The sequence below is a fragment of the Adiantum capillus-veneris genome, unplaced genomic scaffold (assembly GCF_014529385.1).
Source record: "Adiantum capillus-veneris isolate H3 unplaced genomic scaffold, ASM1452938v2 Hic_scaffold_319, whole genome shotgun sequence".
NCBI classification, from domain to species: domain Eukaryota; kingdom Viridiplantae; phylum Streptophyta; class Polypodiopsida; order Polypodiales; family Pteridaceae; genus Adiantum; species Adiantum capillus-veneris.
In genome coordinates, this window is record NW_028221432.1 from 66,004 (window position 1) to 79,385 (window position 13,382).

The 13,382-nt window shown below is 40.1% G+C and overlaps 1 protein-coding gene and 1 pseudogene across 3 annotated transcripts; both read left to right on the top strand.

The window, feature by feature from the left end:
• The first annotated feature begins 4,051 nt into the window (after positions 1–4,051).
• Positions 4,052–6,500, top strand: LOC147417225 (pentatricopeptide repeat-containing protein At3g09040, mitochondrial-like; annotated as a pseudogene).
• Positions 6,501–6,629: 129 nt separating this feature from the next.
• On the top strand, positions 6,630–8,699 carry LOC147417226 (putative pentatricopeptide repeat-containing protein At1g77010, mitochondrial). Of its 3 annotated transcripts, none has more exons than XR_015187421.1 (2): positions 6,630–7,525; positions 7,644–8,699. XR_015187421.1 is itself a non-coding variant. In XM_086507788.1 (2 exons), the coding sequence occupies exon 1, from the start codon at positions 6,630–6,632 to the stop codon at positions 7,032–7,034; it is 405 nt and encodes a 134-aa protein (XP_086363914.1). In that variant the 3' UTR covers positions 7,035–7,036; positions 7,186–8,699. The 3 variants fall into 3 exon arrangements, 1 of the variants encoding a protein (XP_086363914.1); XR_015187422.1 differs by having other exon boundaries at positions 7,647–8,699; XM_086507788.1 differs by having other exon boundaries at positions 6,630–7,036; positions 7,186–8,699.
• The last annotated feature ends 4,683 nt before the right edge of the window (positions 8,700–13,382 follow it).

Sequence of the window (13,382 nt, forward strand, 5' to 3'; positions counted from 1 at the left end):
TCATAGATGTCCCAAGATCACCAAGATACTAGGTAGAGTACAACATAGGGAAATGTGAGAGATTCAAACATGACATGAACAAACTAGACAAAGAGAGATAGAGTAGGTTTTCTTGAGGACTCTTCACTTGCTGACCACCTAAGCAGTCATTCCACACACCCACTTTGGTAATCGAATGTTAGGCCAAGGGTGAGAGACCAGGAGGGCTAGTTTGAACGGCTCAAGAGTGCCTATATAAAGGCATGGATAGGCGGAGAGTGTAGGTTCAGAGTCCCCCTGGGCTTAGATTGGTATCAAAGCCGTGGAGCTAATTTTAGCAAAAGTCTTGCATGAAGCGGGGCTAATTTGGGAGCTCTTGAGTGAGGTCACCCAATTAGGGTTGAATTTTAAAAAAAATTATGCAAGGGTCGATACTCACGGCCCCCCCCCCCCCCCCCCCCCAGCTTCTCTCCACAATGTAGCTTCATAAGCTACCAACCCACAATAGCCAAGGCAAGCAAAGGCAAACACAACAATTTAGAAAAAAATCATAAATCCAAGAGTTTTCAAAAGCACGTAGTTCCTCATAGATTTCCAACTATCCAAAATGACAATTACAAAGAGTTGCACCCTACTAGTTGCACGCTGCTAGTTGCACCCTACTAGTTGCACACTTCGACGGGTGTTAAAAATTGGCAAAGTTTGAGATTGGATGGTACTTTAAAAAGTTTCAAAGTCGGTATTGATTAGGAAGGCTAATTGATTTCCTTGGCATTGTTATTTGATTTTGCAAGGCGATTTCTTCAAGGTATTTATTAGTTTTGCTTTAGTACATCGTCCGTCATGGATTTTGTGTTTGATTCACTGGACACGGAGTTTCTAGAGAATCACCTTTTTCATTTTGAAATTTCTCCAAGGGTGTCCACTCCTCCTCCCCAAAGTGTGCTTGAAATTTTGGAGGATATTAGTAATTTTCCTGAAGCAAGGAGTATGTCACGCAATATGATCTCCAAAATTTTGATGACCGATTTGGTAAATTGGCAGTTCGAGTCCAATTGCTTGCCAGGTGGAGCACTTATGGAGCTCATCACCTCTTTCATCTCGAAGGATGTAGTAGCTACCCACGGAAAAAAGTTCTCTAGCAATGTGGCCAAGAACAAACTTTCAACTACAGATTCTAAAAGAGCAAAAGTGCAGAAGTTATGTTTTAACTGCTTGGGGGAGCATTAGAAAAAACATTGTCCCCATGCACTGGATTCATAGGACTTTAATGGATGCGATAAATGAGTTGCCAACCATCTTTACACGCCATCCATTAGGTATATACTTTCTTTGTTATTTGTATAGGATGAAATAGACTAATAGATAGAACATACATAGTCAAGAAATTGCAAAAGTCGCTTTTATTCTTTAATTCTCTAAGGGTTGTCTGCTACATCCATCTGGTGAATCTCTTCATGTTGTTTTGATTTTGTTGTTAACAATTTCTATTGTTCCAATAGGACATGGTACACTTGTTCTTTTGCGAGCACGACCCCTTTAACAACATACAATTTCTCCTACAAATTGCATGATAGGTGAAAGTTTGTAGATCATAAGATAGCTATGAGCACAATAACTTAATGAAGTATTTAAGGTGAAGCAAGGCTTCAATTTTAGGCATCTTGCATAGAAGCTTCCAAATTTTGGAATATGTCATCAACATACAAACTTCAGGAAACTTTGCGACATGCTTGAATACTTTTTCACTCATGGTCGGTATGAACCAGGCCATGAGGGCATGCATAGTTTGTACGATAGCTCTCTACTTCTCAGTATACGTGGCTATGAGTTAGATTCAGGCCTAGACGACAAAATCAGATTCCATTGCATTCTCAAGGGAGAGTTTGCTTCTTAATTTCAAGACATTTGGCCACAGAGAGGCAACAAGGTTAGACAATTTCAAATTCTTGTTTTTTTTCTGTCTTTAACCTTTCATTTTATAAAATATTTCCCTCCTGTGCAACCAAAGTGCTTGACAGACTTAACAAGAAACAAGTTCAACTTCACTAGTTGATTACAATCACCATTGGACATGGTAGATTGTGTTGGAATATTTTCTTATTTTCACTAATCTTTTCATTTAGTGTTTCATAGGTCAAAGACATATTAAGTATTTTGAGGACGGGTTTTTTTGGTAATGTACCTTCCAGGTTGTACCTTTCAGGCTTGGATAGTGCACTTGACTATGGGTAAGTGGACGCTATATATATGATTTGGTTTCCTTTCATTGCTGAATATGCTTTAATTGAGTTTTTTGAGTAGGATGTATATGCTAATGCTTTCATCCATTTTTCTCTTCAAACACATGACAAGGTCATGTAGGAGCAAATAAATTTAGAGCAGTAGTATACCAGATACATTTTGTGCACCCTATAGTTATGGACCTACATGATTGGTTTCGTTTAGCACATGTTGTCACAAGGGATACAACATGGTCTAGGAACTCATGGATTTTGGTTTAGCCAATGTGGAGCAAGGTTTATGAGGGTCCCTCTCATTCATGTTGTTGAGTGTTTATAGTTACCTCCACATACAAGTACATCTCATACTTGATGGATGTCATTTTTTTTGGACATCCTTATATGAGACATATTCCACAGGTAGAAAATATGAGTCTCTGGGACTCACTATGGTGCCTGTTATTTCAATTATGTGTCACAAAAAGTCCCTAGGTGCTGGTCAGATCCATTTATTAGACCATTTTGAACACGTTGTATTAGGAACAATTCTAGTGGCTAGAAATTGTTGGATACTAAGTAAGACTTGTTAATGTTACAAGCATTGTTAAACAACTTTAACAAATGGTTGTTTACACAATTCAAAATGTTAGCATAACATTCATCATAATCACTGGCAATTATAGTCATGAAAAAGCAGGTTCGGATCAGTTTTTGTTAAATGCATGCACACTAGGTGTATGGGCCCTAGTGTTTAGCAAAGGCTGATTGGAGCAGCATGCAAATTCATGAAATTGATAGCATTTCGCACTATATGTGCAATATCTCAATGAGATTACTTGTGGGTCTACTAATCACCAACAGAGGTCAATTGGGTTGATTGTAACAAATTGACTAAACTTTGTACAATTTATTCAATCCACTATTCCAATCCCTAAAGTTAACCAAGTTGGTTGTTTATAATCTATATTGATTTAAGGATTACTCAAAAATATTGGACGTTATTGTGACCCACTTTTACCAGTCAATTATGACAGACTATTTGTAAATGATTAGGGAGAAACAACTCAATGTCGGTACTACCACTAATCTAGCAATTTACAAGTCTTAGTTTAATGCTAAATGATATGTTAAAGAATTCCAATGAGAATGGTTATTTCTCTAGTTGGAGCTTGCTTACAATAGTGACATGCATGTGACAACTCGTTTACATCTATTTGTGCTTGTGTATGGTTTTCAACCTAGATCACCAGTAACGATGGGGTTGGCAACTGAGAAACTCCACCAAGTCAAGGAATTCCTCCAAGACCACATGGAGATGCTGACTCTTGCTCGACAAGCATGGATCAGTACAAAAAGTATGTTGATGAGAAACATCAGCACTTTACCTTCATGGACGGGAACGAGGTATTTTTACGTGTGCCAGAGCATTCAAAAAGTAGTGTGAAGACTGAGTCAACACCTAAATTACCTCTGAGTTTTTGTGGGCCCTTTAAAATACTCTAGTGAGTTGAAAAAATGGCTCACAAAGTTCAAACTCTCATTATGTGCGCACTCTCGCATTCATCGGTATTCCATGTAAGTTGTTTACATAAATGCTCGCACAGGGACAACAATGTCATTGATCAAAGGATTTTGGTTGATTTGGACCTTCAACCCAACCGCATAAACCTGAGCGTATTCTCAATTATCATGATCTATGTACATCGTTCTCATATGCATCGACAAACATAAATCAAAGTGAAAAGACAACCTGAAGAAGGTGCCACTTAGAAAAACATTAGTGTTTTTCCCCACCCTCCCGTGCTTGTCATGTGGGGCATGTCAATTGCTTCCCAATTTGCTTGGCTTCTCCAAGCAAAGATTCTTGGTAAAAGAACATGTGTGCGACCTACTAAACTGGCAGGACCAGCCAATCGAACTATTGAGTTGCATTCACCTTCAAATTTGGCTGTCCAACAATAGCAGAAGTTGTAGCGCTATGGCCGGACGGCGTACACTCAAGGTACTCTCTCTCTCTCTCTCTCTCTCTCACACACACACACACACACACACACACGCACAAATTTTCGTGTGTGATGAATAAATCGTACGCACAACTGGTTCGTTTCCACAGAAGACCAACTGCAAATCCCCTGACAAAGTTAGAAAAGAAGGAGTTTACTGTAGGCAATCCAAGCATGGAGAGGAAGATAACAGTAAGCAATGGGAACGAAAGAGTCTTTCCTTTATGGCCAAACTAAAATCGTGTGCCCAGAAGAAGGATTTGGACAAAGGCAGTAGGATCCATGCTGATATTCAAGATAGTGGGTTACTTCAGGAGAACACATACTTAGGGAACGCGTTAGTCAGTATGTATGCCAAATGTGGTGCCCTCACCAAAGCACAACAGGTTCTTGATGAGCTTCCTTTCCGGGATGTGGTCTCTTGGAACGCACTAATTGTAGGATATGCCGGAGATGGACGCGGCAAGGAAGCACTAGGCTGTCTTCAGCAGATGCAAAGTGAGGGCCTCTCCCCAAATGCTATCACCTATGCTTGCACCTTGAAGGCTTGTGGCATTATGCAAGACGCTGACATGGGTCAAAAAATTCATGTTGAGATCGCTAGCCAGGGCTTGCTATCAAAACATGTCAAGCTTGGAAATGCTTTGATTGACATGTACGCTAAATGTGGCGTCCTCACGAAAGCACAAAAAGTTATTGATGAGCTTCCAGTCCGGGATGTTGTCTCTTGGAGTACATTAATCGCAGGATATGTGCAACAAGGGTATGGTCAGGAAGCTTTAGCGTGTTTTGAGCGGATGCGAAGCGAGGATCTCTCTCCAGATGCAATCGCCTATGCTTGCATATTGAAGGCCTGTGGTACTACACAAGAAGTTGACTTGGGCGAAAAAATTCACGATGAGATTGCTAGTCAAGGGTTGCTGAGAAACATGTTAATCTTGGCAATGCTTTGGTCCATATGTATGCCAAATGTGGTGCCCTCACAAAAGCGCAAACCATTCTTGATGAGCTTCCTGTCCGGGATGTGGTCTCTTGGAACACATTAATTGCAGGATATGCCCAACATGGGCTTGGCAAGGAAGCAGTAGGCTGTCTTCAGCGGATGCGAAGTGAGGGCCTCTCTCCAAATGCTATCACCTATGCTTGCATCTTGAAGGCTTGTGGCATTATTCAAGAAGTTGACATGGGAAAAAAAATTCATAATGAGATTACTAGTCAGGGCTTGTTATCAAAACATGCCATGCTTGGCGATGCTTTGGTTTACATGTATGCCAAATGCGGTGTCCTCACAAAAGCGCAAGAAGTTTTTGATGAGCTTCCTATCCGGGGTCCTGTCTCTCGGAATGCATTGATTGCAGGCTATGCCCAACAAGGCCAGGGCCAAGAAGCTTTGGACTGTTTTCAGCAGATGCGAAGTGAGGGCCTCTCTCCAAATGCAATCACCTACACTTGCTTTTTGAAGGCGTGTGGCGTCATGCAAGACGTTGACATGGGTGAAAAAATTCATGTGAAGTTGTGAGCGAGGCGTTGTTGAGAAAAGAGATCGCACTTGGTAGTGCTTTGGTTGACATGTATCCAATGTGCTATCCTCACGAAAGCACAAAGTTTTTGGTGAGCTTCATGTCTGGGATGTGGCCTCTTGGAATGCAATGATTGTAGGATATGCTCAACAGGGCAAGGTCCTAGAAGCTCTGGGCTGTTTTCATAGGATGCGAAGTGAGGGTCTCTTTCCAGATGTAGTCTCTTAGACGTCCATTATAGGAGGATATGCCCAGCAAGGGCGGCCCAAATTCTTTTCGGTGGATGCAATCAAGGGCACCTCCCCATCTGCAATCACTTTTGTTATTGTGCTCAATGCATGTAGTCACTCAGGTCTAGTGGAAGAGGGCCAAATGCATTTTGATAGCATGAGGGAAAAATATGGAATCATACCAGAGAAAGAGCACTATGCTTGCATGGTTGATCTATTTGGACATGCAAGGCTGTTTGACAAATCTGTGGGAGTAATTAAGCAGATGCCATCGTCTGATTATGCTCGAGTTTGGTTGGCTCTTCTAAGTGCTTGCTGTATGAATGGGGAAATTTGGAGCTTGGAAGATTGGCCTTTGACCGTGCGGTACAATTAGAGGGATGTAATGCTGCAGCATATATCTCAATGAGTAAGATTTATGCAGCTGCTGGCGTGCAGGAGGAGGCACAAAACATTGAACTCGTGAGGACGCTTGTGGCATTATGCAAGACGCTAACACGGGTCAAAAAATTCACGTTGAGATCACTAGCCAGGGCTTGCTATTAAAACATGTCAAGCTTGGAAATGCTTTGATTGACATGTATGCTAAATGTGGCGTCCTCACGAAAGCACAAAAAGTTCTTGATGAGCTTCCGGTCCGGGATGTTGTCTCTTGGAGTACATTAATCACAGGATATGTGCAACAAGGGCATGGTCAAAAGCTTTGAGCAGATGCAAAGCGAGGATCTCTCTCCAGATGCTATCGCCTATGCTTGCACATTGAACGCCTGTGGTACTACACAAGAAGTTGACTTGGGCGAAAAAAATCACGATGAGATTGCTAGTCAAGGGTTGCTGGAGAAACATGTTAATCTTGGCGTCCTCAAAAAAATACAAGAAGTTTTTGATGAGCTTCCTATCCGGGGTCCTGTCTCTTGGAATGCATTGATTGCAGGCTATGCCCAAGAAGGCCAGGGCCAAGAAGCTTTGGACTATTATCAGCAGATGGGAAGTGAGGGCCTCTCTCCAAATGCAATCACCTACGCTTTCTTTTTGAAGGCGTGTGGCGTAATGCTTCTTTGTACATATATGAAGAGTTAATTGTAAGTCAACTGAAAGACCTTCCGTCAACTTCTTTGTACATTTATGCAAGTCAATGAAAGTCTGTTATTTTCTGGGGGCCTTGTGAGTGCCTTAGACTGCATAAGCGTGTATGAATGTATTTTGGTTGTATATTTTCAATGTGTTGCAGGTAAGATGAAGGACCTGGATGTGTAGCTTCAGCAATTGATGCTTGCATCTCTGTGATTCAGAAGTCAAAAGACAACTCTCTTATTCAGAGGCAGGAAATTTAAAAGACAAAATATTTCAGATGGTTGATGTGATGATTATGAAGGTCATTTAATAGTGAGGGACTCACTGTCAAGCTGAAAGGTGATGGGTTCAAATAAATGGAAATCAGCAGCTTACGAAGACGACTATGTATCTATTTGTGTGTGCAGCAGGTTCTCAGGAGAAAGCATGTTGTAAGGTGGAGGTGCTGAGGCTAGGCGATCAGTCTATGGGCACTGTAATTAATGACCTTCGTCTGGGTATGCTCTTGGTTGCTTTGTTGTTTGGTTATGTTCTTCATTGTGTGTGGCCGTTTTTGTCATGTTCAATTCTTCTGTGAAGTTGGAACATGCACTCAAATTTGCTTTTTGTTCTCAGAAGTACGTGGATGTACAATCATTATCTACTGGTGAAGTAGTCTTCATAGTTGCACCAGCTGAGAATCGCTGAGTGTCCACAGGTTTATGGAGTTCACACAACTTTGAAGGAATATCTACATTTTTTATTGCTCAGAAGTTATTTGCAGAGGAATGGTGCTTTGATTTTCATCAGACAGCTTATCTAAGTGATTATGTTCTCATACGAGGTGCTTCGAAGGAGGCACCACCTCAGTTGTCATATACAATGGGCAATTTTAACTTTCTTTTCCCAGAAATTTGGCCGTTCTCTAGAGTAGTTGCCTTCTTGTTCCGTTGGTGCATGTCGGAACATTCGAAAGAATGCTGGACAGTATGAACCATAGCAGAGTAACTCTTCAATGCCTATGCTCAGTTTACACGCCTGAAGTGTCCACATGCCGAAGAGATTATATCGTGCAGCAGTTATCTTGTTGATTATGATTCAAATATGTTGCTGCAAGTAGTCATGAATAACTGTCGCCAGCCATGCTCAATTTGCGAAGGGGCCAAAGGTAGAATCAACATGGGTGTTATAAAAAGAGGAGAGGCGGCTACGAGTCCAATATCTGATCTATCAACCCCTTGGGTTGTGATGAATTTGTTCAAACTTGAATTGATGGCAAGTTTCTTTTCCTACAGTGAATTCTGGCTGGATGCGAGGAACTGCATTGCTGACCTTGCCTGTGCTCTTGTTGGTTAGAACTAGACTTATGCATATTATGCTTCAAACAGATTCTTCTATTGAAACAACCCCCCACCCCCCACCCCCACCCCCGAAAAAAAAATCTCTCTCTCTCTCTCTCTCTCCAGGATCTTGAGAGATCTCTCAGTATCGTTCCTATTACACAGGCATGCAGGTATATTGAGAGCTTAACATTCCATGTAGTTATGCTCCTCGGTAGCTTAAAGGCAGAGGTAAAGTAATTGGACTACTGCTACGAGAAACCATGTAGGCGATCTGATTCATGTGATTGTTAGTGCAACTCATTGTCGAAATCAGATAAAAGATCATCAGTAAGGAAGGTATGCTGGATGATACACAGAGAGCTGTTGAGTTTTTAGAAATACTTGGAACTCTATTCATTTGGAATTCAGCTTTGCAAGATTTTTAAGCGAATTCTTATTGTTATCAAATGGGACAGAAGTACAAGCATATTCATACCAAGGGTGCCAAAACAATGGAATTTTAGTTTATTTAGTATGTGGTGGAAATATATCTGCTGCTCCATGAAAATTTTGTACAGTCATAAATCCCAACACCAACAAAGAAAGGTCCTCACTTGCATCCATACAAACAAGCAAAACATTTCGTTAAGATTGGATCGTTTTACAGTTGTTGAAATACCCTAATCAGTTATCCACGGCTCCAAAGAGCAAAAAGGTTTAATTACTATACCTAGAGTGTATTTGATGACAAGATAGAATCTAGCCTAATCTGATGGTTACCCATATAAAGCCTCTCAAAGTATTCATGTAAACATCCCATCCATGTAGGACACAAGATAAGTTCATGATTCTTGCATGGTAGTATGGAGGATAAGACCATAGACTTACCATTACTTCGAACCTTATCAGTATCGAGATGCAACATAGTGCCATTTTCACAATTTTCATTTTCCACAGAATTTTCTATTGTAAAGTAAGATCTGCCAACCATTAGTAGAGATAACTCAACCTATTTTGATTTACTCCAATTCTAAGATATAAACTTTCAAATGAGTATCAACACATTCTAGGTTTTAGAAAAAAGCAATTTAGAGCAGCATAAGTAACCATCAAATGTTAAATCAATTGTAATGCTGAAGAACAGTTGTTCCGCACAAAGGTTTACTTTAATATCCATTGATATGGTTAAGTATGCCATATCATACCATCACAAAGGTTGACCTTACTCTATATGCATCATATACCAACAAAGTTCTTAGGTCAGAAGATCAAACACTGCAAAGAAGGTTATAGGGCATACAATTGTGTGTACATGTGAGTTTTACCACCCCCTCCGTGTTGACAACCTAGTAACCAAACCAGCTACACAAATGTGTTCTATCCAATACCAATTTTTTAATTGATTACTTTATGCAAGAAAAATAACCCAGCCTTAGAATAGACACTTTGCAAGCAAGATCAACCACTCTATATACATGGATTTACCCAACACAAGCTCTATCCACCAAAAGAGGAGCATTGCACTATAAGTTTGAGGCCGGCAAACATTGGAAGCCCAAGCAAGAATACTTGCTGCTGCATGTAATCAGGTAAAATTATCCTAGTAAATAACAAACCATGTAAATGTGATCAAGTTTGTTGCATTTCTATCAGTACCAAATACCCTTTGTAAAATCTACCAAAGCGCCCAGTCAGAGAAAAAAGGGCAATACAGTATATTTTTAAGAAATATTTAATACTTGAGGTAGAGTAAGTGAATCCCAAACTAAGCATTTAAGAGTTCCAAAACAAATCTTTTGGGAATAAAAGATAATATAGGGCCATGACTAATAGACATCATATTGCCTTACCCTTACAACTTATTAGAAGGTTGCTAGTTGTATATGCTATAAAGTCTTTCAAAACTCCCAACAATCTCCCACTTTAAAGACAATGTGCCTTTAAGCGAGTTATGAAAAATTTTCAAAGGGTAGACTATTTGCTACTAGATATCAAGGTTATCATCTTTGTGCATCTTGAAAAGCTCTATGCAATTGTCCTCAAACACCTCATAAATGAAGTGATACCTCACATCAATGTGATTTTTCTTCTCATGAAATAGTGGACTCTAGGATAAGCTCTAACTATCGCAATGCAAAATTGAAACCTTTTTGCCATTGACACCCAAATCTCCCACTAGATGTGTGTGCCATATAGCTTCTTTGCTGGCATCTAACACAGAAATATGCTCTGCTTATGCGAAAGAGTGAGACTTACAATTTTACAAACAAGTCTGCTATGAAAGTGCAACACCAAGGAAATTAAAGACATAGCTTAACATAGGCCTTTGTTTTCCACATTCCCTCAATTTATATCCATGTAGCCAACTACGCATGAGTCTTTGTCTCCAAAGCAAACACACAACTCTCTTGTACCATTCAAAAAACTCATCAAGTGTATATGGTGTTACTTTGATCTACAAGTGGCAACATGAGTTGGACCTCTCAACCTTATCGACACTCTTTGAAGGAAAATTAGAACTGGTAAGGTTTTGGCATCTTGATCATCTTTGGAATTTAGAGCACCTACTACAAAATCTTGCAGTCAAATTGCTAGCAAGGTCACATAGGCAAAGGGGAGTGCTCAAAGGCCCAAAAGACCTTATTTTTATGCTTCAAACTTAACACAGGTGTTTTGATGGATTATGTCAGTGATGTAAGGGTAGAGACCTTGTACATGTGACTACCTTTTGGAAAGGATTGTTTGTGCATATGCAAATGCTATGATATGGTTGGACTCATGTGTTATGTTTCTCATGACACCATGTTATGGTTTCTCATGTGCGTATGAAAAATGCTATGATATGGTTGGAGTCATGTGTTATGTTTCTCATGACAACATCGATACGAGATAGGCCACCAACAATGCATTAGATGAAAGGGTCGATGACCTTTGGATCGAGGGTGTTTCCTAGATCTTCTTTTTGTTAGGCTCATCTACATAGCTAGTACGTTGAGGATTGAATGACCTACACGGCTAGTGCATCAGGGATCTTGCCTTGGCTTAGCCTAAACACCCGGTGTGGTACCAAAGAGGTGTGGCACCTAAAATAGTATGGTTGTGTTGATATCCTAGTATACAGACTTCACCACAAGTGTATTGAGGGTGTGTGGGAGGCATCGTAGCTACTCTGTGTGCTTGAGGGGGATGTACAAGGGCCATTGTGGGAACACAAAAGTAGTTGAATAGGCATCGCATGCTGTTTCAAGCCCCTCTTGGGAGCGTAGGTAGTTGAAGGTGAGAATAGCTCACATACATAGGTTTGACGTTTGTAGCTCCCACTCTCACAAAGGTGTTGCGCAAGCAATGTTGGGTTTTCCCTCAGCATCATGCACATATATACTTGCGCAAAGAGGAGGCAACATTGGCATCCGTTGGCCATCATTGGTTCTCTATAACTTCATTTGTAGCTCTCTACAACTTCATCCCCAACTCTCATAGCTCTCTCATGAGCTGATATGGTCCGCAGTTGTCCCATACAATATCCTTGAGGATTTTGGACACCTTGAGAACATTCCGAATTGATTGTCATGGATTTGTGGTGTAGCCTCATATGCACACATAGGTATTTAGACTCGCGTCGACTTCAAATCAACATCGACACGTAGGTACAAGATTGCAGGGGGGGACATTGTCTTGCTCCATATATGTTTTTAGAGGTGTACTTTTGGCCTCTCTACATGTTTTAGAGAGTGGATTTTCATTGTCATACACGTTACAATAGTAATGCATGACACTTGTGGCTTACTTTGAGATTGGATCTCACTTCTACATACATATAGCATGTTCATCTTAACACACGTGACAATTATGAGTTTCTTGCAGGATACATGTGTACTTTTTGCAGCTTTATCCGCACTTGGTTTAATAGGTTTTGCATCAGTCTACTTTCTCAGTGGGAGGTTATGTGTCAACAAATTTCATTTTTAATGTACTTAAATGAATTTTCTCCCTCTAGAGAGAAAATAAAAATAGTAGAAGACAATGGGCAGAGGAATGTGTTCGTGAACCAAAGAGTTCCAAAATTTGAATGCATTTTTCAATCCCTATCCACAATATTTGAACCTCTTCTATAAGTGGTGCTAGATAAATATCAATGTTCTGTACCTTGTTTTTTCATGGAACAAGTAGTGACAATAGAAGATGGCCCTTCTGCCAGCGTAATTTGATGCAAATTCAATCGGGATTTTGTGGGATGAAAACGGGATGTTTACGAGTCCAAAAGAGACCAAAACACATCCCAAAATTCTCCAAAAGTGAGTAGTATCGCTAACCAAAAGGTGGGAATGGGAGCCAAGGTGCTATCATACACACATACCAACTGAAATCTATGTGGAGGTAAGGTATGTGGTCTACAAGCCTCCCATGCAAAAGAGAAGGTAAGAGGAGAAGTTCTAAAAATAGAAAATTACTTTGATACAAACTAGGGTGCGTATTTTTTATATAAACTTAAAAAAGGCATTTCTGAAAAAAAACGCCCACCAAACTTATTGGAAACAACAAGATAAACAACTTTCTAGTACAAAGTTTTTTGAGTTAAGGACTGCAAGAGGGAGTTTCTTTGTTTTTCTGTAGAAGTGCGCTAGAGAGAACAGGAGAACATCTATCTTCTTAGCTCTTGAAGCTCCAAGCAATCCTCAGCCAAAAGGAAGCTTACCATGCTCTTCTCAAAGCTCATCATATCCTCTCTTTCTTGAAGTTTTGGCACATGTATGTGATGTATGATTGAGTTTAAGTTAATGCTTGCTTTGCAATTGTCATGCTCAACTATGCTCAATGCTACACAATTAATTGATTACTCAAGTTAATATGTGATTTTGGTTGTACTTTAATCCCAATTCTCTAAAATTGATATCAGAGCATATCTAGCTTATCTCTTTCTTTTTGAAGAATTGGTGGTTATAGGATTGAGCATGAAGGGTTGAACCTTTTAACTTAGTATTGCGATCTATGTACTCTTGTGCCTCATGTATAATGTACTTAACCTTTGAACTATTGACCCTCAAAAGGAGTT

What these genes read in the sequence shown, in the direction of transcription:
- LOC147417226 (XM_086507788.1), top strand. Translation starts at nt 6,630, where the DNA reads ATGTGCAACAAGGGCATGGTCAAAAGCTTTGAGCAGATGCAAAGCGAG.